Source organism: Salminus brasiliensis, chromosome 1 (assembly GCF_030463535.1).
Source record: "Salminus brasiliensis chromosome 1, fSalBra1.hap2, whole genome shotgun sequence".
Classification (NCBI taxonomy): domain Eukaryota; kingdom Metazoa; phylum Chordata; class Actinopteri; order Characiformes; family Bryconidae; genus Salminus; species Salminus brasiliensis.
Genome location: NC_132878.1, coordinates 82,454,194 through 82,479,427, shown reverse-complemented (window position 1 = coordinate 82,479,427; position 25,234 = coordinate 82,454,194). Strand labels below are relative to the sequence as shown.

Below are 25,234 nucleotides of genomic sequence, written 5' to 3'. Positions count from 1 at the left end.
TGTGCGGAGGGCAAGATGGACTCAATAAAGTTTCAGTAAATCCTATGAGAAAACATTATGCTTTCTGTGAGGAAGCTGAAGCTTGGGTATCACTAGACCTTCAAGAAGGATAATGATCCCAACAATACCTCAAAATCCACCAAAGCTTGGTTTTAGAAGATTTAAAAAATTCTGGATTGGTCATCACAGTTGCTTGACTTGAACCCCATAGAAAACATTTTGTTGAATTTGAAGAAGGCTCAGCATGCACACTCGAAATAGAAACACAACATGAGTTTGTGGAACACTAAAAAAACAAACATGGCTGCTCACCAGCAAAACCAGTGTAGATTATGTTTTGGATGCTGTCATGCTGAACAACCAGCACTGGTATCCTGGGGTGAGCAGCTAAACCAGCACCAGACCAACATTAAACCAGTAATATAATGAAAGGCATGATGGCATGTGCTCCGGTAATGCAGTTAAGTATGGAAAAGTAATTACCCTGTTTAAATTATTTTTATTGTAAATAATGGATTTGTATTTTTTATAATAATAATAATAATAATAATGCTATTATCAGGCAGTGCATAGACTGTGGATGTTTACTTTTTGCCGAACAAGAAAATGTTCGAAATTATATATGCCATGAATTATGAAAGTTTAATTAACCATTAGAAAAAATACACTGCAATACAACATATATATATATATATATACACACACACACACACACATATATATATATATGTGTGTATATATATATAAATAAAGAAATACACAGATTCAAATACACACAAAGAAAGTATATATATTTTTTTTTGCTGTTTGTTTGTTTGTTTTGTTTTCATCCTGATCTGCATAAGCTTTCTTACATGGTGGTGAACCTCTTTATAAACTGAGGTAACATTTTATAAAAATTTATGGAAAAAGAGATCAGAGATCATGTGATCTTTCTACCCTGACACTACGCTGTAGAAAGCAAAGCTTTCTAGCAAAGCTAAGCAAAGCTTCCTACAGGACTTTTATTAGGACTTTTATTTTGAAACATTCCAGCTGCCTCGTAGAAACACCAGCATGATACTGCGGTCGCGTGGTGTCGGAAACGGGGAAACGCTGTTTGTAGGGCTTGTAAATTGCACTCGAACAGCCAATGAATGCATATTTAAGTGACGAATATCGCGACCCTTGACCTTTTCCATATTATTTTATTCAGTTATCATTAATATATATATTTATACTCAAACGCTCAGCCCACTCATTTTAGCAGATTTAGTCTGTTAAATCTCAGCGTCTGTGGACGATTCCGTGTCCTACGAATCCTAATGCTTAGTGGGCGGATCTTCAGACAAGCACCCGAATGGACTGAAGTTGAATTTGGTTGAAGTTAAATATCTGGTTTATACAACCTTCCGATGATCATTTAAAAGTTGCATACATCTCGAGTCTTGCATCATTATATACTCGCAATCATGGAAGAGGAGACAACTCCAGTTCGGCAGCAGCACCTTTTTAACGTGAAGAAACTGCAGCAGTACCTCATAGGTAAACTGCACAGCGTCCCACAACACACCGCGCTGTCTGTGCGCCAGTACAGGTAACGAACTTCATGAATATGTATGAGGTGTTTCACTTTTTTATTCCTCACTGTGAAGCTACAGCCTTCACTACGTTTTATTATTGACTGTTTTCTCCAGCGCTGGACAGTCCAACCCCACCTTCTTCATCAATACTCCAGAAAAGTCGTATGTGCTCAGGAAGAAGCCTCCTGGGCAGTTGCTGCCTGGTGCACACAAGGTTAGCCCCTGTTTTCTTCAGCTTTTAGTTTGTTATTCGTTCTCAGCTGAAATGAAAGGCAACATTTTGAAGTTCAGACCAAACCAGGTTACAGTTCGGACTTTGATACACAGCTGCACTGCTGTCAAATGAAACTTGTATGTATGTCAAGGGTCAATAATAAACAGTCAGTAGTAAATAGCCCCACTAGATGGAGCCACGTTCAAAGACAAGTCTGTAAAGGACTGAATCTCTCAATCAGTTGACTGGTTAAGTACACTTGCATCCAGTAGGAGTGTGTTTTGTTTAATAATGTTTAGCACTACATAAACTGGAAAAAGCATAATAACTGTAATGAAACATAATTAGGATTCCCATGCATCTATGCAACATCTGGTAAACCTAATATCTAGAGACTTTTTCAGTCACCGGAAGTTCTGGAAAATGCAAAAACTGCAAAAATGTCCTGGACATGTGAGATCTTGGAACAGTTAAGCTATTGAGCCACTGAATAGCTGTATTTTAGCCACCAATGCTCTAACAATGCGGGCAAAACTATTTCTATTCATTTCTAGGGCCTTGGTAAAAATGTGCACATATATACTAAGCTGATTGTATGTATGTTTTCATGTAGAAAAGTCCATATAAAATACTGGAAAATAATACTTAAATATAAAAATAATTAATATTAATAAGTATAAAAATATAAAAAAATATACTTATTAATTCACATATACTTATTAAAGTATTACTAAACTATTTTTTTCTAAAAAGAGTGGGATCCCTGATGTATGTGTATGTACACAACAAAAGATATGTATAGGGTATTTACTAAGGATGCTCAAATGAGAATTCTGTGCTAAAAGGCAATCATCCAATGGCTTTTTAAAATATGTTTTTACAGTTATCACCTGAGTCCTATCATTTTGCATTGCTTTTTTTTGCATTTCTTCTTTCTTCTTTGTTTCTGTCTTTTATTAATCACTATTTATGTAAAGCTGCTTTGTGATGACAACAGTTGTAAAAAGCGCTATACAAATAAATCTTTTATTTGCAACCCTATAGCTCAATCAAGATAGGGCAGTAAACGTTGCACTTATTGCAAATATTCTGTCATAGGGGAATTCCACAAATTTGTGCAATGTAAGGTATGTTGTATATATACAATATATACAAAATGGTTTACTTTATGCTGCTTTATAGACTGTGTGTGTGTGTGTGTGTGTGTGTGTGTGTGTGTGTGTGTGTGTGTGTTTGTTAATAGGTAGACAGAGAGTATGCTGTGCAAAAGGCTCTGCACTCTGCTGGCTTTCCTGTTCCTCAGCCTCTGCTATACTGTTCAGACACGGATGTCATCGGCACCGACTTCTACATCATGGAGCATGTACAGGTCAGATCTGCAGTTCCTTACATCATCCTTGACAGCCAGGCTAACAACAAGACTGTTAAGACTGTGGTTCCTGGTCCCAGTCCATGATGCCGTGCTTTACACACACATTGACCCACATTCATCAGGCTTCTTGTAGTATGCATGCTGATCTGGAATCATCATATGCGCTTTTAAATGGCACTGGATAGGACTACTGGCCTTAGAGATCTTACATCAGTGTTCTCACTAAACTAAAGACCCATTGTCTGGTCTTATAAAGGGCTGATAATTAACAGTGTAGGCCTTTGTAGCCTTGCTTCCATATTCCATTCTGGTGTTAAGCTCTCATCATGTGATCACCCTTCATTCATTTCCACGTCCAATCAGAATAATCATCAGGTACATCAAGTACATCAAGTTTTTTTTTGCATTGTTAGGAAGAAAAAAAGGAAGAAAACATATAAAAGCTCAACAGCTTAGTAATATATCAGATGTTGCAGTTTTACATGTCTGTCCTTTACTAGGGATGGGCTGAACAAGGCTATTGCAGTAGTAATATATTAGAAGTCAAAATAGTTTGTTGCTTCAAAAGCATTTGAAACACAGCTCTACAACGCCACCTGTTGTTCAAATACAAATATTACACAACCATTGCCTGATTCACTTGTATGTATGAATAAGCTTTGTCCAAACCAAAACCAGAGCACCATTTAGTAATGTTGGCATGTTTTTCTTTTTTATTTTTTTAATTAAATGTATGTGTTTTAATTGAAAAGGTAATTGTTTTACTTTCCTCCTGTATAAAATCACGTGTTTCTCAGTAAGAACTTCATGATCAACTCTACATCCTTTCAGACCCACAGTGTTGAGCCATCTTCTCACACTGAAAGGATGGATATAATCCTTTTTTTTTTTAGATCTGAAGAGAGAGTGGAGGCTATTTCTCCTCTTTCTAAGAATGCTTGTTTTAAATGCTATTTGATGGGGACTGTTTTTGGTGGTCTGTCAACTCTGGCACTATTGTAATGTATTGTAATTGTATTGTAATTTATTATTGTTATTATTATTATTATTATTATTATTAATAATAATAATAATAATAATAATTTCCTTTTTTTCCCTTTTTCCTTTTGGAAACAATTTTTTTCTCACTTGTTTTCCTTTGACTTTCCCTTTCCTTATACAATTATATCTGACATCTAATCTCCCCAAAAATATGTGATGGAAAAATTAATACCTTGCACTTAATTGCCATTAAAAGTGATACAAATGAAGGGTAGTGTGGGTCTTTTGCACAATACTGCATCTGTATGTGTGACAGGGGCGAATATTCCGTGATCTGAAGCTGCCAGGCCTAAGCGCAGCAGAGCGTGGTGCTCTGTATGTGGCTGCAGTCGAGACATTAGCCAGGCTGCACACTGTTGATGTCACCAAACTCAACCTCCAGGGATATGGGAAAGGGACAGGTTACTCTAAGAGACAGGTGAGCTTTCAGAGCTTTTCATGTCGACTGTGGTGTGTTGAGAGATTTGCGGTAGAGACTTGATTAACCCTTTTTTTTTTTTTTTTTTTTTTTTTTTTTTTTTTTTTTAAGGTTTCGACTTGGACAAAGCAGTACAGAGCCTCAGCCCACAGAAGCATTCCAGCTATGAATGAGCTTTCTGATTGGCTAAGCAACAACCTACCATCAAATGATAATGAAGTGACCCTTGTTCACGGTGATTTTCGAATTGACAACCTGATATTCCACCCAACCGAGGTACTTCTCAATGATCAGATCTATCAGTTGTGGTCAGGGATGGCAGGGTTTAAGAATACTTAAAAAGGTTTTAATCATATACAGTTGAGTGAATATTTCTGACTAAAGAAGTCCATAGTAACTATTTAGTCGCTGTGGTGTCTTTATTTTTATTGAAAAATGTGTCTTAGTTCAGTAGAAAGACACTATTATAACACGATAATTTAATATGGTCATATTTTATGGAATTACATAATTACATTACATCATTACATAAGTGTGCAATCTAAGCTGAATTATAACTCAGCAATCAATCATTTGAGTCCAACTGTACAACAGCAAACTCGACAACTTACTTCCTGATTGAACCTAAAAGCAAGTACACACAGTGTCACTGTCTTAGCTCATTTGAAGCTAAAAGAGAGTATTATGTAATATTTATCAAAATTTAAACAAAATGTTACTTTTCTTACTTAAGTTTCCAATGGAGTACCAGGAATAATATTTTTTGTTTCGGCTAATGAGGATGGATGGATGGATGGATGGATGGAAAATGAATAAATATGCTGTATTCAGAAGGCAGCCCAGGTTTACTGTTGAGATATATATATATATATATACACACACACACACACGCAGTGTGCAGAATTATTAGGCAAATGAGGATTTTGATCACATCATCCTTTTTATACATGTTGTCCTACTCCAAGCTCTATAGGCTTAAAAGCCAACTACCAATCAAGTAAATCAGGTGATGTGCATCTCTGTAATGAGAAGGGGTGTGGTCTGACATCAACACCCTATATAAGGTGTGCTTAATTATTAGGCAACTTCCTTTCCTTTGGCAAAATAGATCAGAGGATAGATTTGACGGACTCTGAAAAGTAAAAAATTGTGAGATGTCTTGCAGAGGGATGCAGCAGTCTTGGAATTGCCAAACTTCTGAAGCGTAATCACTGAATAATCAAGCGTTTCATGGCAAATAGCCAACAGGGTCGCAAGAAACGTGTAAAAAAAAAAAAAGGCGCAAAATAAGTGCCCATGAATTGAGGAAAATCAAGCGTGAAGCTGCCAAGATGCCACTTGCCACCAGTTTTGCCATATTTCAGAGCTGCAACGTTACTGGAGTATCAAAAAGCACAAGGTGTGCGATACTCAGGGACATGGCCATGGTAAGGAAGGCTGAAAATTGACCGCCTTTGAACAAGAAACATCAAGACTGGGCCAAGAAATATCTTAAGACTGATTTTTCTAAGGTTTTATGGACTGATGAAATGCGAGTGACTCTTAATGGGCCAGATGGATGGGCCCGAGGCTGGATCAGTAAAGGGCAGAGGGCTCCACTTCGACTCAGACGCCAGCAAGGTGGAGGTGGGGTACTGGAATGGGCTGGTATCATCAAAGATGAACTTGTGGGACCTTTTCGGGTTGATGATGGAGTGAAGCTCAACTCCCAGACCTACTGCCAGTTTCTGGAAGACACCTTCAAGCAGTGGTACAGAAAGAAGTCAGTATCGTTCAAGAAAAACATGATTTTCATGCAGCACAAAGCTCCATCACATGCATCCAAATACTCCACAGCGTAGCTGGCCAGTAAGGGTCTAAAAGAAGAAAAAATGATGACATGGCCCCCTTGTTCACCTGATCTGAACCCCATAGAGAACCTGTGGTCCCTCATGAAATGTGAGATCTACAGGGAGGGAAAACAGTACACCTCTCTGAACAGTGTCTGGGAGGCTGTGGTGTCTGCTGCACGCAATGTTGATCGTAAACAGATCAAGCAACTGACAGAATCTATGGATGGAAGGCTTTTGAGTGTCCCCGTAAAGAAAGGTGGCTATATTGGTCACTGATTTGTTTTTGGTTTTGTTTTTGAATGTCAGCAATGTTTATTTCTAAATTTTGTGTTATATTGGTTTACCTGGTGAAAGTAAACAAGTGAGATGGGTATATATTTGTTTTTTATTAAGTTTTATTAATAATTCTGCACAGTAATAGTTACCTGCACAAACAGATATCCTCCTAAGATAGCCAACTCCAACTCCAACAAAAAACCCACTCCAACCAAAAATATTAAGCTTTGATATTTGAGTCTTTTGGGTTGATATATATATGTGTGTGTATGTGTGTGTATATATTGATATATATATGTGTGTGTGTGTGTGTGTGTGTGTGTGTGTATATATATATATATATATATATATATATATATATATACACAGTGCATCCGGAAAGTATTCACAGCGCTTCACTTTTTCCACATTTTGTTAGGTTACAGCCTTATTCCAAATTGTATTAAATTAATCTCTTTCCTCAAAATTCTACACAAAATACCCCATTATGACCATGTGAAAAAAGTTTTCTTGAGAGTTCTGAAAATTTATTAAAAATAAAAAACTAAGAAATCACATTTACGTAAGTATTCACAGCCTTCGCCATGAAGCTCAAAATTGAGCTCAGGTGCATCCTGTTTCCACTGATCATCCTTGAGATGTTTCTACAGCTTAAATGGAGTCCCCCTGTGGTAAATCCAGTTGATTGGACATGATTTGGAAAGGCACACACCTGTCTATATAAGGTCCCACAGTTGACTGCATGTCAGAGCGCAAACACCAAGCATGAAGTCAAAGGAATTGTCTGTAGACCTCCGAGACAAAATAGTCTCGAGGCACAAATCTGGGGAAGGATACAGAAAAATTTCTGCTGCTTTGAAGGTCCCAATGAGCACAGTGGCCTCCATCATCCGTAAATGGAAGAAGTTTGGAACCACCAGGACTCTTCCTAGAGCTGGCCGGCCATCTAAATTGAGCGATCGGGGGAGAAGGGCCTTGGTCAGGGAGGTGACCAAGAACCCGATGGTCACTCTGTCAGAGCTCCAGCGTTCCTCCGTGGAGAGAGGAGAACCTTGCAGAAGGACAACCATCTCTGCAGCAATCCACCAATCAGGCCTGTATGGCAGAGTGGCCAGGCGAAAGCCACTCCTTAGTAAAAGGCACAAGGCAGCCCGTCTGGAATTTGCCAAAAGGCACCTGAGACCATGAGAAACAAAATTCTCTGGTCTGATGAGACAAAGATTGAACTCTTTGGTGTGAATGCCAGGCGTCATGTTTGGAGGAAACCAGGCACTGCTCATCACGAGGCCAATACCATCCCTACAGTCAAGCATGGTGGTGGCAGCATCATGCTATGGGGATGTTTTTCAGCAGCAGGAACTGCCAGACTAGTCAGGATAGAGGGAAAGATGAATGCAGCAATGTACAGAGACATCCTGGATGAAAACCTACTCCATAGCGCTCTTGACCTCAGACTGGGGCGACGGTTCATTTTTCAGCAGGACAACGATCCGAAGCACACAGCCAAGATCTCAAAGGAGTGGCTTCAGGACCACTCTGTGAATGTCCTGGAGTGGCCCAGCCAGAGCCCAGACTTGAATCCGATTGAACATCTCTGGAGAGATCTGAAAATGGCTGTGCACAGACGTCTCCCATCCAACCTGATGGAGCTTCAGAGGTACTGCAAAGAAGAATGGGCAAAACTGCCTAAAGAGAGGTGTGCCAAGCTTGTGGCATCATATTCAAAAAGACTTGAGGCTGTAGTTGCTGCCAAGGGTGGTTCTACAAAGTATTAAGCAAAGGCTGTGAATACTTATGTAAATATGATTTCTTTGTTTTTTAATTTGAATAAATTTTCAGAACTCTCAAGAAAACTTTTTTCACATGGTCATAATGGGGTATTTTGTGTAGAATTTTGAGGAAAGAGATTAATTTAATACAATTTGGAATAAGGCTGTAACCTAACAAAATGTGGAAAAAGTGAAGCGCTGTGAATACTTTCCGGATGCACTGTACATACATACATACACACACATTATATTATATATAGTGCTCAACAGTAAACATGGGCTGCCTTCTGAATACAGCATATTTATTTATTCATTTTCAATTATTTATTTTAGATTTTTTGATTTTTTTTTTAACTATGCGGTGATGTTTAGACTACTTTACAATTTACTGAATGCAACTGTAAGGCAGCCTAGTCTAGATACTGGCTGCCTATCTATGATGAGTATTAACTCATCTAACTGATAGTTAGTTCACCCCCAATGTACAAATAAACAAACAACTCATCCCAGCCCTTTAAAGGTATCATTGCACAAAGTCGGAAGTTAAAAATGATGTTGCTGAGGTGCTGAGGTTGCTGAGGTTTACATAAATATGTTTTCCTTAACCAGATGCATGTACACACACCCAATTCACATGCTGTTTGTTGCATCAAAAACATACGATTGTGAAAGCTAACAAATGTAGAAAATAGTTGTGATCACATGATTATGCAATAATAACAGGCCTTCTTGCAGCTGCCATTTTACAACAAATCCAATTCTGTAATCATTCAACAGCTTTATGTATGCAGAGTTGTAAGTATACAGTAGTAAATAGTGTGTTGCATTTCAGGTCACCTGAATTGCCGAGATCAGAGGCAGAATAGGCCCCACATTATATACAGAATGAACTGCTCTGGCAGACTGTCTCTTGAGAGCTTGTTCACAGAGTTTTTACTTTGAAACACTCAGAACATTTATGAACACAAATCAGGTTTAGTGCAATGTCGTTGTCTCTCTGCGTGTCTGATAAGAACACCAGTAGACATTCAGAGTCTTTAATACAGGCATTATTGTTTTGCTAAACAATGCTATAAATCCGTTGTTGGTTGCTGTTTCTTTAAAGCATTGTTTCAATCACATGCTCTATTTATGTTCATTGTTATTTCTGTGTTTGTTTCTATATGTGTTTATTTCTTCACATTTTCTGTGCAGGCACGAGTGCTAGCTGTATTGGATTGGGAACTATCGACAACCGGTCAGCCAACTGCAGACCTAGCGTACTTCCTCATGCCTCATTACTGCCCCTCCCACCTCGGGGTCATCAGCACTTTGGGTGGAGTTACAGAAATAGAGGGTAAGACATTGTTGTCTTTTTTTTTTTTTTTTTGCTGTTTAAAAAAAAAAAAAAAAACGTTTTACTTTGCTCTTTAAATTAACTGAATATGGGCATATGTGGTACTGAGTATTTATATTTTATTTAGTTCTGTTCTGTTCTCTCCCCTCTCACCTTTGCGAGATATACTACTGGCAAACGTTTGCCCCCAATGCTAAATCTTCAAATTTTGAAATGGTACAAAGTCCAGTGATTTCAGATGGTCAAATGGTACAAAAGTATGCAGTAAACTGTCAGAGCATGTGGGGGGAACAATTACAATATGTTGTAGCACAACTTAGCACTGGACCAAGTCTCTTTCAACTGCAAAAAGAAGACTTGGAGATGGCAAAATAAGAAGGCCATGCAGCAGTATCAGTGCAGTACTGAAAAATGGGGTATCCTGAAACCTTTGACTGATGGTGTATTTGTGCCATTGTGATTAAAGTGATATCATTGTCTCTGTAGAAAGTATGATGTGTAAATGAAAATACAAAGATTGGGTGCTCAGCAAAAAGGTAAATTGGCAGATTGGCACATGTCTAATGGCTTCTAATACATAGCTTTCTGATAGAATTAGGACTTCCCTACAGCTGTGGAGTCATGGCTTTTTGTGGTGTGTCTGAAAACGTGAGTGCGTTTGTTTGTTTTCATGGTCTTCTATTTATTTTCTTTCTGCAGGCGTTCCACCCCCAGAAGACCTGATCTCCATCTACTGTCGCTGCCGTGGGCTCCCCCCTTCTCTTCCTCATCAGAATTTCTTCATTGCCCTGGCCATGTTCAAAATGGCCTGCATTGCACAGGTATGCAATCGAGATCCTGTGGGTTTTCATTGATGATGATGGATGATTTTCTGGGTACATCTTATCTATACACATGCCTGCTCTAGTTTCTCTCAAATAGGCTCATACTTTTACTTCTAATTATGGTCTCTCTGCTGTTCTGTTTTTGGCGTTTTTATTTTTGTTTTTCTGTTGACATGTAGTCAGATAACTATATATAAGCATATAAAACTGATTGGTGATCACTTTACCAAGAATCCACCCTAAAATAAATGTGTTGATCTTTATCAGAAATTAGGAATTTATTTTCTGTTCATGTCTAAAAAGTAATGTTTTTTGTCTAGAAACAGACATTTCTGAAATGATCCTATTCTCACTCTCTGTGTCCTTCTTCTGTCTGTGTTTGTTGTAGGGGATCTATGCAAGGTTTATGTTGGGGAATGCCAGTGCTCCTGATGCTGCTCAATATGGAGACACTGTGGAGCCTTTGGCTGAGCTGGCTCTGAAGATTGCCCACAGGTCACTTCCACACTCACATTAATGGTTTATGTATGTTCTATCTGGATAGTACTGTTGATTGGATTTACAATTTTTATTAAATGCATCTCCAGTGTGACCAGATGGGGTCCTGATCCTAATTTCCTGCTTTAAAAACACTTCAGCATTATTTCAAAATTTCTTCCCACATGGCTTGGATGCCTTCATCAGCCCAGTGTGCGGGGAGGGTTTTTTTTTTTTTTTTTTTTTTTGAGAGAACTGCTTGTAGGATTGGTGGAACGGCAAAAAAACCTTGTTTGACTGTGAAAGACCTTCAGAAAAATTGGGCAGACTTCAGGGTTTTTGGTGCACTGTCCTACTGTGTACTCTGCATTGACACCTGCGCAAATATGACCTTCATGGCAGAGTCATCAGAACAAAATCTTTTCTGTTTCAGATGTAAACAAGTCTGATGTATTTCTGTAACAAGTCAAAATAGAAAGTAAAGCATTTTGGCCACAATAAGCAAATATGTGCTTGGGAGTAAATGGGTGCTTAGTTTCATGAAAAGAACACTTCTAAAGCTGTTTAGCATGAGCTGTGGATTAAAGGTTTGGGCTTGAGTTGGATTCAACTAAATACTGTACCAGCAACAAAAAGATGGTGGTTCCTCAGCAGCATAACAGTGCTTAACACACCTCAAAATCCACAACTGACTACCTCAAGAGGTATAAGCTGAACTTCCCAAACCTTAACTTCATTGAAAATATGTGGATGAACATCAAAAAAGCTGTACAATAATATGACTTAAGAATCTCACAGAACTAGAAGTCTTTTGCAAGAAAGAATGGGCCTAAACAATACTCTAAATAAGAACTGAAAGACAGTACAGCTGACTGGCTGTAATACTTGCTGGAGAGAGTGTTACTAAGTACTAACCGTACAGGGTGCCCAGACTTTTGCTTCATGTCCTTTTCCTTTTTTGTATGCAAAATATGTGCTTAAAACATGACATGTAAACCACATCAACTTGTAAAACAAATTATAAATTCTAAAACAAATTATGAAATCTAAATCTGTCCTTAAAACAGGCACAATTCAGGCTACAAAATGGTTCTTATTACTGTGCTGACTATGGCATACTTTTATCCATTTCTGATAGCTGTGAAAAATTATGTGTGGGATGACGTATAGTGTCAGAAACCACAAAGCACTGAGATGAATTAAGAACTGCATATGGTTAAGTGTGTGATTTAGGCATGCAGATGCTGTTTGTACAATGACAATTGGGAGACAATATGTTTCCAATACTTTGCTGTATTATCTACATAGCTCCAGTGCAAACCAAAGCAACCAATTTCAGGGTAAAAGGAAAAACTAGGGTAAAATGTTTTGGTTGGGACAATGCTGACTTTCAGTACAGTCTCTAAATGCCTCTAGTTTTTATTCATGTGTTTGTGTTGTGTTTGTTTGCATACAGCTCATCGTTGGTCAAGCCAGTTGTTGAAACACTGTTTCTCCAGTCGCCAAAAGGCCATGCTGTACTCCAGCAGGTCAAGCAGTTCATGAAGCGGCATGTCCTCCCTGCTCAAGAGGTCAGTTTAAGGGTCATCTCCACACTGTAAAAAATATTGAAGAAAGCAGGCCTACTTAAAGTGATAATGTAACTGATTACAAAGTGTTTTTGTGTTAACGTGGTTGAGTCAAAAGTTGACCTAACTCAAATTTAATTCTGCATCTCATTTTGGTCAACAGTGCATATAGTAACCCTTTAAAAACGAATGTCCATATGGACATTTGACCCTCACCTAAACAATATTAAGAGCAGTTGGTCTAGGTGTTCTGTGGAAAACTTGCTCTGATGTTTCCTCATGTGTGTGGTCTCTTTCTAATGGTAGATGCTATACTTTGAATTCAGCTGTGGCAAGAGCTACCTGTAGATCCTGTGATTAGGATTGTTGGAGACCTTTTTACGCATTTTGTGGTCTGCTTTTGGACTGAACCTGCTAGGATCTTCTAATCGTCTGCAGCTGTTGTGCTTCATCTGATTCTAATTTTAGGCATTTGAAGTCCTTAGTCCATAGAGTCCAAAATGTACCTTTCCATTGTTTCTTTAACACTGAATTGTACATGGCTGAATAGCTGTAGAGTGGCACAAATTAACAGATTTTATTTAATTTAATTTACATTAAGCTCTAAATTAAGATCTAGTTTAATTTCAGCTCAAATCAAAGCAGAACTAAAAAAGCTAAAGTTAGTAGAATTTTGTCCTAAACTCATAGGTTTGAGTTGAACTAAGTTAACTTTCTATAATTAGTTAATACAGCATTTTATGTTTACTTGAGTTATGTATTTATTTATTTTCACATTCTTGTTTTACAGTGCATAACAACTCAACACATTGCAAGAACTGTGTTTGTTACTAAAGCTTCACCGCTTTATGTGTATCACACATGGATAAACACAGGACCTGGTGTTGTTAATTAAAGTCTGCTTTGCTTTTGTATGTTTGGGCTGCAGGATCAAAATCTGGAAATTGATTTAACCTAAGACGAACAGCCAGAAAAATGTTTTGAAAGACTGATTTGTAAGTGCTGAAGTGCTTCTTAAAACATTTTCATTGGCAGTTTGTCTTGAGGTAAATAAGGTAGAAGCAGTGGTGTGGCCAAACATCAAAATTGCCCAATTTCCCCCTTTTCCTGAACCTAGCAGATGATGACGAGGTCTGTTTGGTGTCTAAAGTTTGTTTTGGGTTTTCTCTGAAGCTACGAAACTAATGTAGCTTACAAGTAAAGAAAGCATATGAAGCTGCCACCGTGATAACCGTGGCTGCAACCTTGTTAGCTGTCTTAGCTGTTAAAACTGGACAGGACAAGACAGGCAAACCTCAGGCACTGGTCATGTATTATCTGATCAACTACAATTGGAAAAGATTGCGTACATTTAATTTTTGGCTAAACTGACTGGTTATTGTTCCAATATTCCAATATATTGTTTTCAATAGTCTTCACTTAGTCTGTGCGCTCAGTCTGTGCAGTATGAACTAAGCTGCTTTTTTATTTGAATGTTTGACCTGCTTCCATGTTTCTGTCCCTCTGGCACCCTGGCACAGTTTCTACCCTGGCTTCCTGAATTACTTCTGGTCTGAAGAGCCATTCAGGTCGAAGCATTTTACACGGCTAAATGGCTGCTTTCTGAATTCCGGCCCTAAGCACCCGTCACAGTGAATGTGCTCTCTCTGTTTCAGCAAATAACAGAGTATTACGCTAAACACACTGATTGCCCTCAGAGATGGCAGACACCTCCTGTGCTAGAGGAGCTGAAGGTAAACATGTACACACACATTTATAGTTTTTGTACAGTGTTAGGACACACGAATATACATGCAGAGCTGTGGAACAAGTATTAATGTCTTAAAATGTAGTTGATGATATGAATGTGAAGCTGTTCATCTGGGTTGTGAGCACTTTGCTCATCACTAGAATGAATACAAATAAATAAATAAATAAATAATGAATTGTGTTTTGATGAGTGTTTAAGTGCAAGTGGTTTTAAGCTGAAATAGCGCCAAAGCTATGATTATCGAAGAAGCCCTTACTTAAATTTGACCAGGAGTGCCTAGACTTTTGCATAAGACTGTAGATGAAATTGTATGTAATGGGCTTTTAGTTAAGTTGAAGGTTAGTGTTTGTGTTTGCATTTAGTAAGAAACTGTATGTGTTTGAAGGCAAAAGCTCGTGCTGCAGGACTGTGGAATTTGTTCCTGCCGGCAGTCAGTGGGCTGTCTCAGGTGGATTATTCCTACATTGCTGAGGAAACTGGAAAATGTTTCTTTGCTGCAGAGGTCTTCAACTGCCAGGCCCCAGGTCTGTGTAAATATTCTTTTAAATGTTATAAAATAAGCAGATGTCCTTAGCCTATTCCATGAAGATATCTTAAGTGCATTTAATGGTAACTTCTAAATTCATTGTTTTGTAGAAATCAAATCAAAATACTGTTTACTGTTTCAGAGTCTTTTTGATCTAAAACCACTGTGTAACTCCACTGTCATCATCAGTTATGGGCTGTGTAATTATTAGCTCTCACTCTCTTTATAGTCCAGTTTGATCATTGTTTTGGGTGGCTCCAGACATAAAGATGGTTGACGGAAGGAACGTTTGGGCGTCTTTTGCATAAACAGACAGTGTTCTGAGTATAGTCACATTGCTTGGCAAAAACTGAAACATCCATAACAGGCATTCATTTTTGGTATAATTTGGTACACCAGTGCAGTACAAACAAATCAAGCTTTAAGTTCCCCATATGGACAGCTGTACACGTGCATTTGTTGACGAGCTGTGAGATACAGAACCAACATCTTAAGTGAAAGAGGCATGTGGTGGCGGTAAAGCAATATTACAGGATTGTACATAAATATGTCTTGAGTTATGCAACATTAGGCAGTTCATGTGAGCAGTCATGTTCACACTACACCAAAGTTACATAGTACACTTTTAAGTGAGCTGGTTTTGTCTCAAACACTAACCAAACACTAATATTCTGTACATAAGATCACATGTACACCCGTTCACAAACTGTGCTGTGATGCATCCAGGGTGTTCGGTATATGTCACTTAGGGACTTCCTAGATTTAAAGTGAAGGACTAGATGCTGTAAACCTTCCACATTTTTAAAAGGGTCTGTGACACACAGGTCCCAATGGGTTCCTATGGGTTAAAATAGCTGAATTAAAATAGCTGAGTCATTTCTGGAATAGTTTGTGCCTAAACATTTGCAGAGTTTATTGTATTGTTACTTTGCATGTATTTTTGTCAATTCCTTCAGAATTTTCAAAAGAGGTTAGTGTCCCCAAACCATGAATGGTTGTAGTATTGAAATAATTTACTTTCTAAACACTTGTGGTTCATGGATTTCAGTGCCAAACTGTGTAAACAAAATCCCAAAGAGCGGCAACTGGAACAAATCAGTAGCACACTAGAGAAAGATGAATCCATTCACAAACATGTTCTGGCTCATGAGTTTCAACTGTGTTGAAAAACAGCTGGCCATGTTATAATGAGAATGACCTTAGTGTAATTTCACTGAATAAAACTGTTAGTAGTTTTCAACCTGGGCCAAAAAGTGAGCTTTTAGTAAAACTGAATTGACTTCTTTTTCTTTTACTAATCTTTTCAGATCTTGACAGATAAAGATAGATGCAATATTTTAAGAAGTTTCTGTTCTGGTGTTTGAATGACAGCTCTGTTGCTGTGTTACTGTGCTGCAGACTCGGGGAATATGGAAGTGCTGCATTTGTATGGATCTGAGGAGCAGAAGAAGCAGTGGCTGGAGCCTTTACTCAGAGCAGAGATCCGATCCTGCTTCTGCATGACCGGTAACACGCGAATGCACACTCGCACACATTCTCAAACTAGTACACACTTAGGCACACGCAAGTATAAGCACTTGCACCGTACATTCTTGTAGCATCAGTATTAAACATGCCAGAGTGCATACAGAATTGTGTCAAAGTCAGTGACCATCTTGCATTTGTTTAGCTTTTAGGTACAAGACATTGTAATGAGGTTAAATAAAACGATTGATTTCCCAGAATAAGAAGCAAGGCCAAACAAAAATAAATGAGAATGGTAATTTCCAAAACTGGAGCTGAATTAATTCAGTGTGACAACTGGTAGCTGGTAGGGCAGCAAAATTGTTCCCATTAAACAAAAAAACTGATCAAGAAAACCTTACTGATCGAGTCCAGACCTCAATCCTCATCGCTGAATGTTTTAGATAATTTGGATTGTGAGAAGCAAGAAAAACAAAGAAGAATGATCAACATTTGCAACCAAACTGATGAAGCTGCTGCAGTTTTCAGAACATGTCCAGACCTCAATCCTCATAAATAAATATGTTTGAGATGACTTGGTGATGATGAGAAGCAGAAAATGCTTATAAGACTGAACTTTGGAAGTGTGGAAAGATCTAATCTCCCTGTAGATGAAAGTGAATCAACTGGAAAACGTTGGAAGTTGTAATAAAGGTATAATCTCCATATATAGCTTGTGTATGAAATGCTTAAGTAATGAAATTACTTAATTACTAATAAAATTGACAGACTGCACAATAAACAGAGTATTATGAGCGGAGTATGAGAGTATGAGCCATTTCAAGTAAAAGATAAAATGCGACCCCTTGTGAGACCTGGTTTCCATGAAAACTGCTCCCATCAGATGAACAGATGATAAATAAACCTGAATGAGAGAGCCTAACTGAAAAAAGGAAGGGACAGAAATAAAGAACATTTAAAACCAACTGCTAAAGATGCTGGAGTTTTCAGAAGGAGTCCAGACCACAGTCCTCATTCTTTAACATGATTGAGATGACTTGGACGGTGAGATGCTGAGATTGCTTCTAAGGCTGAACTGTGGAAAAATCTCCTGGCAGTTTTCTGTTGAGACTCTGAAAGGGAGTCACCTGGAAAGAATGAAAGCTGTAATAAAGATCATTTTTGTATATTTTTAACATATTTAAACATATTGCCATTTGACCTTCATATAAACAGTGTTGAGAGGTGGCGGTAGTATAACAGAACACGTTAAACTAAACAAATGTCTTTTTAAGATATTTTCCTAGTGTGGACCGTGCCTTCAGCTCATGTTAATTGAAAACACTACTTTGGAAAATGTAAATAACCAAAACAAGAATTTCTTTGGTGGAAAAAATTAAAACACCCCCACGCTGTTTTACTTATTAAAATGCCTGAAATTAGAACCAGGTGCTTCACATCAGATGCAGATGATTACATTTTGTTTTGTTTTTTTATTCTGTCTTATTAACCCTTAGACATTTTGTTTGGTTTGCTCTTGATTGGTGAAGTGAGTGGTATCACTATGGCAACATCCAAAGATCTCTCTTCAGAAGGCCTTCAGAAGAACATTTGTGGGTGCATTGAGTTTTGGAAGGTTTTTTGTTGTTTGTTTGTTTGTTTGTTTGTTTGTTTTTGCACAACAGTTAAAAGCCACTGTCTGGAAAATAATTTGCATATGAACATTTAAAACAACTGCCATCATAGCAAGTTCAGCCCAAGAGCAGATAAAGAGTAAAGAGTTAGATGTGTAAAGAAGTCTCCAACAAATCTAAAAAGTCATTATGGGACCTACAGCTAGCTCTGTCCCACAGTTGATGTCTCAGTACAGCATCTGCCTTCAGAAAGAGACCACACATGTTTGATTTTCAAGGGAGACAACCTTTGCTGTCAAAAGGACAAGTCAAAAGATTCATAAGCACATTGTTCCACACGTCCTGGTCTTCGTCTCAGTGTTATCGGGCAAACATTTGTCAGCAAGTGTTTCCTTTTATAGATAGTTTCTATGTGAAATGCAGTGTTTTTGTTCATGCCTTCTTTGTGCAAGCCCTTTGTTCGTAACATGTCCAGAAGCCTGTCCCTGAGTTCTAGACCTCCTCAAGCATGTCTGATCCAGCTAATCAGGGTCTTCAGAAGCATTTGTATATTAGAGGCACATGTATTAGATTAGGTCGGGAACTAAGCTCTGCAGGGGGCGGATAGTCTGGATTTATTGTAACTGCTGGACCAAGAGCTTTCGGACATGAAACATCTGAACAGTAATATCACTGAGAGAGAGAGCTATGAATAAACTGGAGTTTGTGAACCTTTAGAAGTTGTAAGAAATGCATAGTGTTTGTTTGATGATATTTCTCACTTCTGGCTCATCAAAACAGGTAAAAAAAAAGCTGTCAAAAGTGCAGATTCTAAACGTCAGCTGTGATACCATAATACGTGCAGGATTCAAATAGAATGTAAATATAAACAATTATGTAGCTATGGAATTGATTAAAAAGTGTGTAATTGCATTTCAAAATATTATATAGCTGTATATATCAGCCTCAGTATACAACCACAGACTTTGCATATTGTGTCACTTGAGCATATTTGGGGCACATTTGACCCCCACAAAGACCGTGAAACATACAGATAGTACATACACAAACGTTTCCCTCTCTCTTCCTCTCATAAATGAAGGATGGGTTTGACTTTAGGTGTGTGTGTGTGTGTGTGGATACTGATGCTGAACAAATGAGCAGAAGAGAACAGCTGAAGGCAGAGGCAGAGGGAAAGAGAATATGAGTCATTTCCTTTCCATTCTGCTGCCTGCCAGAGGGTGACAAGTGTGTGTGTGTGTGTGTGTGTGGGTTGATGAAAAGGCGATAAGTTTCCTGTCATTGAAAGTACACAGATGGTCTTATTGGGATGTAGCTTTCTGGTTTATTGATTTAGGAGTTTGTGTGATGAGTTGTATGAGTTCTGTGTCTGTAATTGTTAGGTTTTGACTGGTGTATTAAAAAGTAAATATGTACAGAAACCCTGTTATTAAAACTTTTCTGCTGGTTTGGCTGTTGTTAAGCCATTCTTAGTATTTTGTTTCTGCATGAGCATATGAGTTGGATTATAAGTGCCAGAAGTGAGTGGTACAGTAGCTTCTCTGTCCCCTGTCTCTTATTCCTTCTTGTCTTCACTCTTCGTGCCCGTTCTCTTTCTCCTCCAGAGCCAGATGTTGCCTCCAGTGATGCCACCAACATGGAGTGCACGCTTGAAAGAGACAAAGACCACTACATCATCAATGGCAAGAAGTGGTGGAGCAGTGGTGAGTGTTTATGAATGTGTTCATTTGGCTGGAAAATACTTTAGTAGCTGTGCTTCGCTGTATAAAGTATCATTTTGGATGATGAAATTACTGAAACTTCCAAGTGAAAAGGCAGGTTTTCAATCCTTATGTTTTTAAACAACGCATTACAGATATTAAAGACCAGATGGGTTTGGGTGGCTTCATGTAGCTGGTTTGTGATATGTGTGTTGTGCAGTAGGGGAACTTTAACTAGTGGGTGGTGATGGAAAACACGGTAGCACACAGAGAGCTCCTAATTCCACATGCTGATCCATGCACTGTAATTCCTCTTGCATAGCTGTATCTATGTCCAAATGTTTGTGGACAGCCCTTCTAATAAAGACATTCAACTGCTTTAAGTTGTACCCATTGCTGACAAAGATTTTCAACTGCATACACACAGCTTGACAGAAAAGTTTTGTCCGGAGAATAGAAAAAAGAATGTGGAGCAGATAAACATGAACTATTAGCACCATGCCCCATGCCAGGGGTGAGCTTAAGTACCCGAGCATTGATGGTGTTCCATGTAATACTTTTAGGATGACCCCAGTAATGTTCTTGTCGATTCAAATCATGTTTGTCATGTCACATTACACTGGTGTAAAGGTAAGTGGAACTTGCACATTCACTTATACACACATGTTTACGTTATTTACAAAAAACACTGGATGGGTGTGAATTCAGGTGTAGTGTGAGTGGGGAGAAGTCTTTGTGGGTGCAGTGTGACTGTGCATAGGGGTCCCAGTAGTAAGTGCAGGTGCAGAGTGTGTTTGTATGGGCTGGAGGTGTGATGATACAGATGAAATGGCTTGTGGACTGTGAACCGGTATACTGCACTGTTGTTTGTTCAGTAGCGTAATTGCTTGAGGATATAAGCTGTTTCTCAACCGACTGGTTCTGGTCTTCATACTTTTATACTTCCTGTCGCTGGGCAGCTGTGAAAACAGTGGCAGTGGCTTGGGTGGGTGGAGTCCTTAATAATCCTACTTGACTTCCTCAGACAGCGACTGGTGTTTAAATCTAGGAAATTTGCAAACTGAACCCTGATGATGTGCTGGTCTGTGCACACCACCCTCTGCAGAGCTTTTTGCCCAAGAGTGGTGCAGTTCCCGTACCAGGTGGTAATACCGCCTGTCAGAATACAAACCTCCTTAACTGTCTGAAATAGAAGAGGTGCTGTTGTGCATTCTTCGCCACCCGGTTGGTGTATTGTGTTCATGTAACTTCGTTGATGTGAACACCAGGGAAGTTCAATCTGCTGACCCTCTCCACAGTGGTCCCATTGATGGCCCTCTCTCCTATTTCCTGAAATCCACTGCCAGATCCTTGGTCTAAGAGAAAGGTTGTTTTCCTGGCACCAGTGTGACTGGAAGCCAACCTCCTCTCTGTATGCTGCCTTGTCATTGTTATAAATCAGGCCCACGATTGTTGTATCCTCAGCAAATTTAATGATAACATGCCTGGCTGTGCAGACATGGGAGTACACGGAGTACAGGAGTGTGCAGAGCACACATCCCCATGGGGCTCCAATGTTGAGGGTCAGTGAGGAGGACGTCATGCTGCCCATCCTTACCATCTGCTGTCATCCCATCAATAAGTTTAGGATCCTGCTGCACAGAGAGCAGTTCAGACCCAGCTCCCAGAGCTGGATGTCACGCCTTGGGGGAATACAGGTGCTGGTCATAAAATTAGAATATCATGAAAAGGTTTCATTTCATTAATTACATTCAAAAAGTGAAACTTTTATATACGTATATTATATTTATTCATTACACACTAACTTATATATTTCAAGTGTTTATATTTTTTTTAATTTTGATGGTTATAACTGACAACTAATGAAACCCCAAATTCAGTATCTCAGAAAATTTTAATATTACTTAAGACCAATACAAAAGGATTTTTAGAATTTTTTTTTTTTTACAAATAAAAAGTATGAACATGAAAGTATGAGCATGTACAGCACTCAATACTTAGTTGGGGCTCTTTTAGCCTGGATTACTGCAGCAATGCGACGTGTCATGGAGTTGATCAGTCTATTTTACTCCTCAGCTCTTCATTGTCGGGTCTGGCATATCGCATCTTCCTCTTCACAAAAGGTCAGCCGAGTTTGCTGGCCAATTAAGAACATGGTCCTTAAACCAGGTGCTGGTAGCTTTGGCACTGTGTGCAAGTGCCAAGTCCTGTTGGAAAATGAAATCTGCATCTCCATATGGTTGGTCAGCAGCAGGAAGCATGAAGTGCTCTAAAACTTCCTGGTAGGCGGCTGCGTTGACCTTGGACCTCCGAAAACACAGTGGACCAACACCAGCAGATGACATGGCACCTCAAACCATCACTGACTGTGAAAACTTTACACTGGACCTCAAGCAATTGTGCATCTCCTCTCTTCCTCCAGACTCTGGGACCTTGATTTCCAAAGAAATTTACTTTCATCAGAGAACATAACTTTGGACCACACAGCAGCAGTCCAGTCCTCTTTAGCCCAGGCGAGACGCTTCTGACGCTGTCTCTTGTTCAAGAGTGGCTTGACCAACGAAATGCGACATCTGAAACCCATGTCTTGCATATATCTGTGCTTGGTGGTTCTTAAAGTACTGACTTTAGCTGCAGCCCCCTCTTTGTGAATCTCCCACACATTTTTGAATGGGTTTTGTTTCACAATCATCTCATACTTTTTTTTCTACCACATTTTTTCCTTCCCTTCGCCTCTCTATTAATGTACTTGAACACAGAGCTCTGTAAGCAGCCAGCCTCTTTAGCAATGACCTTTTGTGTCCTTGTGCAAGGTGTCAATGGTTGTCTTTTGGACAACTGTCATGTCAGCATGATTGTGGCTTCATGATTGTGTAGCCAACAGAACTAGACTGAGAGACCATTTTAAGGCCTTTGCAGTTGTTTTGAGTTAATTAGCTGATTAGAGTGTGGCACCAGGTGTCTTCATTGTGAACCTTTTACAGATACTGTATTTGAGGTTTTCATTAGTTGTCAGTTATAACCATCACAATTAAAAGAAATAAACACTTGAAATATATCTGTCTGTGTGTAATGAATGAATATAATATACAAGTTTAACTTTTTAAATGGAATTACTGAAATAAATCAACTTTATGATATTCTAATTTTATTACCAGCACCTGTAATGGTGTTGAATGCTGAACTGCAGCCCACAAACAGCATTCTTACATATGTGTCCTTACAGCAATTCTCCAAAAATCTAGTAGAAAGTCTTCCCTGAACAGTAGAGACAGTTGATCCAATAAAAGCAGAATAACGCTTAACAAAAACAGGAACATTTCAGGAGAAACAATAAATGAATGAGCCAGTGCCTCAATACTTTTGTCTATATAGTGAATAAGGACTAGTGTTATGGATTTTTTTTTTTTTCTGTTTCCTCCTTCTCTATAAACACACACACAATACACTTCTTTCAGTACTTTCAAACACTTCTTTCTGTGGGCCAGATGTTCTCCCAGGTTTATTAATCCAAGTGAGATTAAAGTCAACCTAAATCAAAAGGACAATTTTTAAAAAATATTTTTATTTATTTTTCTTTATTTCTTAATCCTATTTTTTCATTTTACCCCAGTTTGGTACTCCAAATTAACCCAACCGTTTGTAACTCACCCTCGCAATGCTCCTGACACTAGGAGGGTATAGACTTAATTAAATTAAAATCCAATTTATTTGTATAGCGCTTTTTACAACAGCCACAAAGCAGCTTTACAGGAATCCAACAATACGACAAGATTAACAAATCATGAAACATAAACATACAAACCTCTGGTGAGCAAACCAATGGTGACAGTGCAGTGCTGACCAAATATGATGTGATCACATTTTGTAGTTTTGGCTGCAGCATTTTGAATTAGTTGAAGTTTACTGTTCCTGCTGGAACTTCCTGACAATTGTGCGTTGCAGTTCCAGCCTTGAGGTAATAAAACGTGTAGAGATAAGGAATTTCTTAGCTTGGTAATGTTCTGTAGAAAAGCTGTCATTTTAATATAAGTCACATGTTGGTCAAATGATGGATCTGAATTGATTATGAGGCTGAGATTTTCAGCTGCTGAACCAGGAATAACAGAAAAGTCAGACAAATTTAACATTAAGTCTGTTCATTTATTTCTAACGGCTTAACGCAACACGTCTCCTCCGATACGTGTCAAACCAGCTGCCCTCTTTCCAAAGTGACACGCTCAGAGGAAAGCAGATCCCCAGCTTCACCACACCAACTAAAAGACGCCTGTGCTGTCCGACATCGCTTAGGAGTGATGAGGGGAGAGAGCGCCATCTACCAACCCGAAGAGAGCACAGCCAGTTGTGCTCTCTTTAGGACTCCGGCATTCTCCATTCTAGTGATGATGGATAACTGATGCTGCGTATGCTTTGAACAAAGTGTTGAAGTTAGACAGTACTTGCATGCGAAATGGTAAACATGCCACCTGCTGAAGTCCTTTCATATGGAATAGCTAAAGGTCTCGTATCGACTACTCATCTGGCTTCACCAATTTGTTTCTCTTTAACACTAAAGATGTATATCATCTGAATGATTCATGCCATAAAGCATCTTGCATTTTTACTGTATCCAATGACTTTTATACGAAGCTTTTTAAAATGTTTACCCAAACCAGCGCCATGCAGTCTGTGAACAATAAACACAGACCCTTTGCTAGAGGAGACACAAAGCGGCTCACGACGGGTGGCAAAGCCGAAACAGACCCGGTGCCTAAAGTTGCGCTTTGAGCATGAACTGAGACGCAAAGTGGAGCCAGGAGGAGGGAAGGGAAAAACTCTGCGATGTCGCATCTCCCACAGTTTGACGGGAGTTGGAAAATGCTTCATGTGTGTGGGTGTTTACTCTCTCGCTGCTCATTAGCATTGCATGATGCATCACTGGTCTCACTGATACTGATATCACCAAGGCGTGCAGTACTGCCCCATCACATCAGCTTTTTATACTATTATACTATATCAAAAACAGTATTCATTTCTTTTTTATTTAACTGTATTAACCTTTCTTTAGACTTTAAAATTAAACAACTTGGTTGTGTATATTAAATAAAACAATGCAATGCAACTTCAGCCCAAGTTTCTCAGAGTTCCCCTTCCTTGCCTTGTCTCACAGTGAGAGCGTGGTCAGCACTTCACAAATAGCAAATGTGAGCCACAGATCAAAACATCATCCATTTAGTGTTCAACAGCTCTACAACGCAAGCAGCTTTACCAACATGCAACCCAAAAGCTAATAGCTATATTAAGTGCAGCAGAATGTAAACTTTTAAGTCCCTGCATCTGCAGACTTTGATATATCATCACTTGGGCTACGCATTACATCAATTGGGAGCCACTGTTCTATGGAATGTCCTTTTTTTCCTAAGAATCTAAGGTTAATCATGTGTAGCACCTAATGCTATATGTACGCTAGAGAGGTATAAAGCCACTCAGCACTGAGCTGTCGAGCAGTGAAA

The 25,234-nt window shown here is 38.8% G+C and overlaps 1 protein-coding gene across 1 annotated transcript in view; it reads left to right on the top strand.

The window, feature by feature from the left end:
- The first annotated feature begins 1,069 nt into the window (after positions 1-1,069).
- Positions 1,070-25,234, top strand: part of acad11 (acyl-CoA dehydrogenase family, member 11) — a 75,424-nt gene continuing 51,259 nt past the window's right edge. The window contains exons 1-13 of the mRNA XM_072691100.1: positions 1,070-1,576; positions 1,677-1,776; positions 3,020-3,145; positions 4,446-4,607; positions 4,719-4,883; positions 9,679-9,820; positions 10,520-10,641; positions 11,033-11,139; positions 12,578-12,692; positions 14,345-14,422; positions 14,825-14,963; positions 16,364-16,471; positions 19,647-19,745. Of these exons, the coding sequence (XP_072547201.1) occupies positions 1,452-1,576; positions 1,677-1,776; positions 3,020-3,145; positions 4,446-4,607; positions 4,719-4,883; positions 9,679-9,820; positions 10,520-10,641; positions 11,033-11,139; positions 12,578-12,692; positions 14,345-14,422; positions 14,825-14,963; positions 16,364-16,471; positions 19,647-19,745 (1,588 nt within the window). The 5' untranslated portion in view covers positions 1,070-1,451. The remainder of the gene's footprint in view (positions 1,577-1,676; positions 1,777-3,019; positions 3,146-4,445; positions 4,608-4,718; positions 4,884-9,678; positions 9,821-10,519; positions 10,642-11,032; positions 11,140-12,577; positions 12,693-14,344; positions 14,423-14,824; positions 14,964-16,363; positions 16,472-19,646; positions 19,746-25,234) is intronic.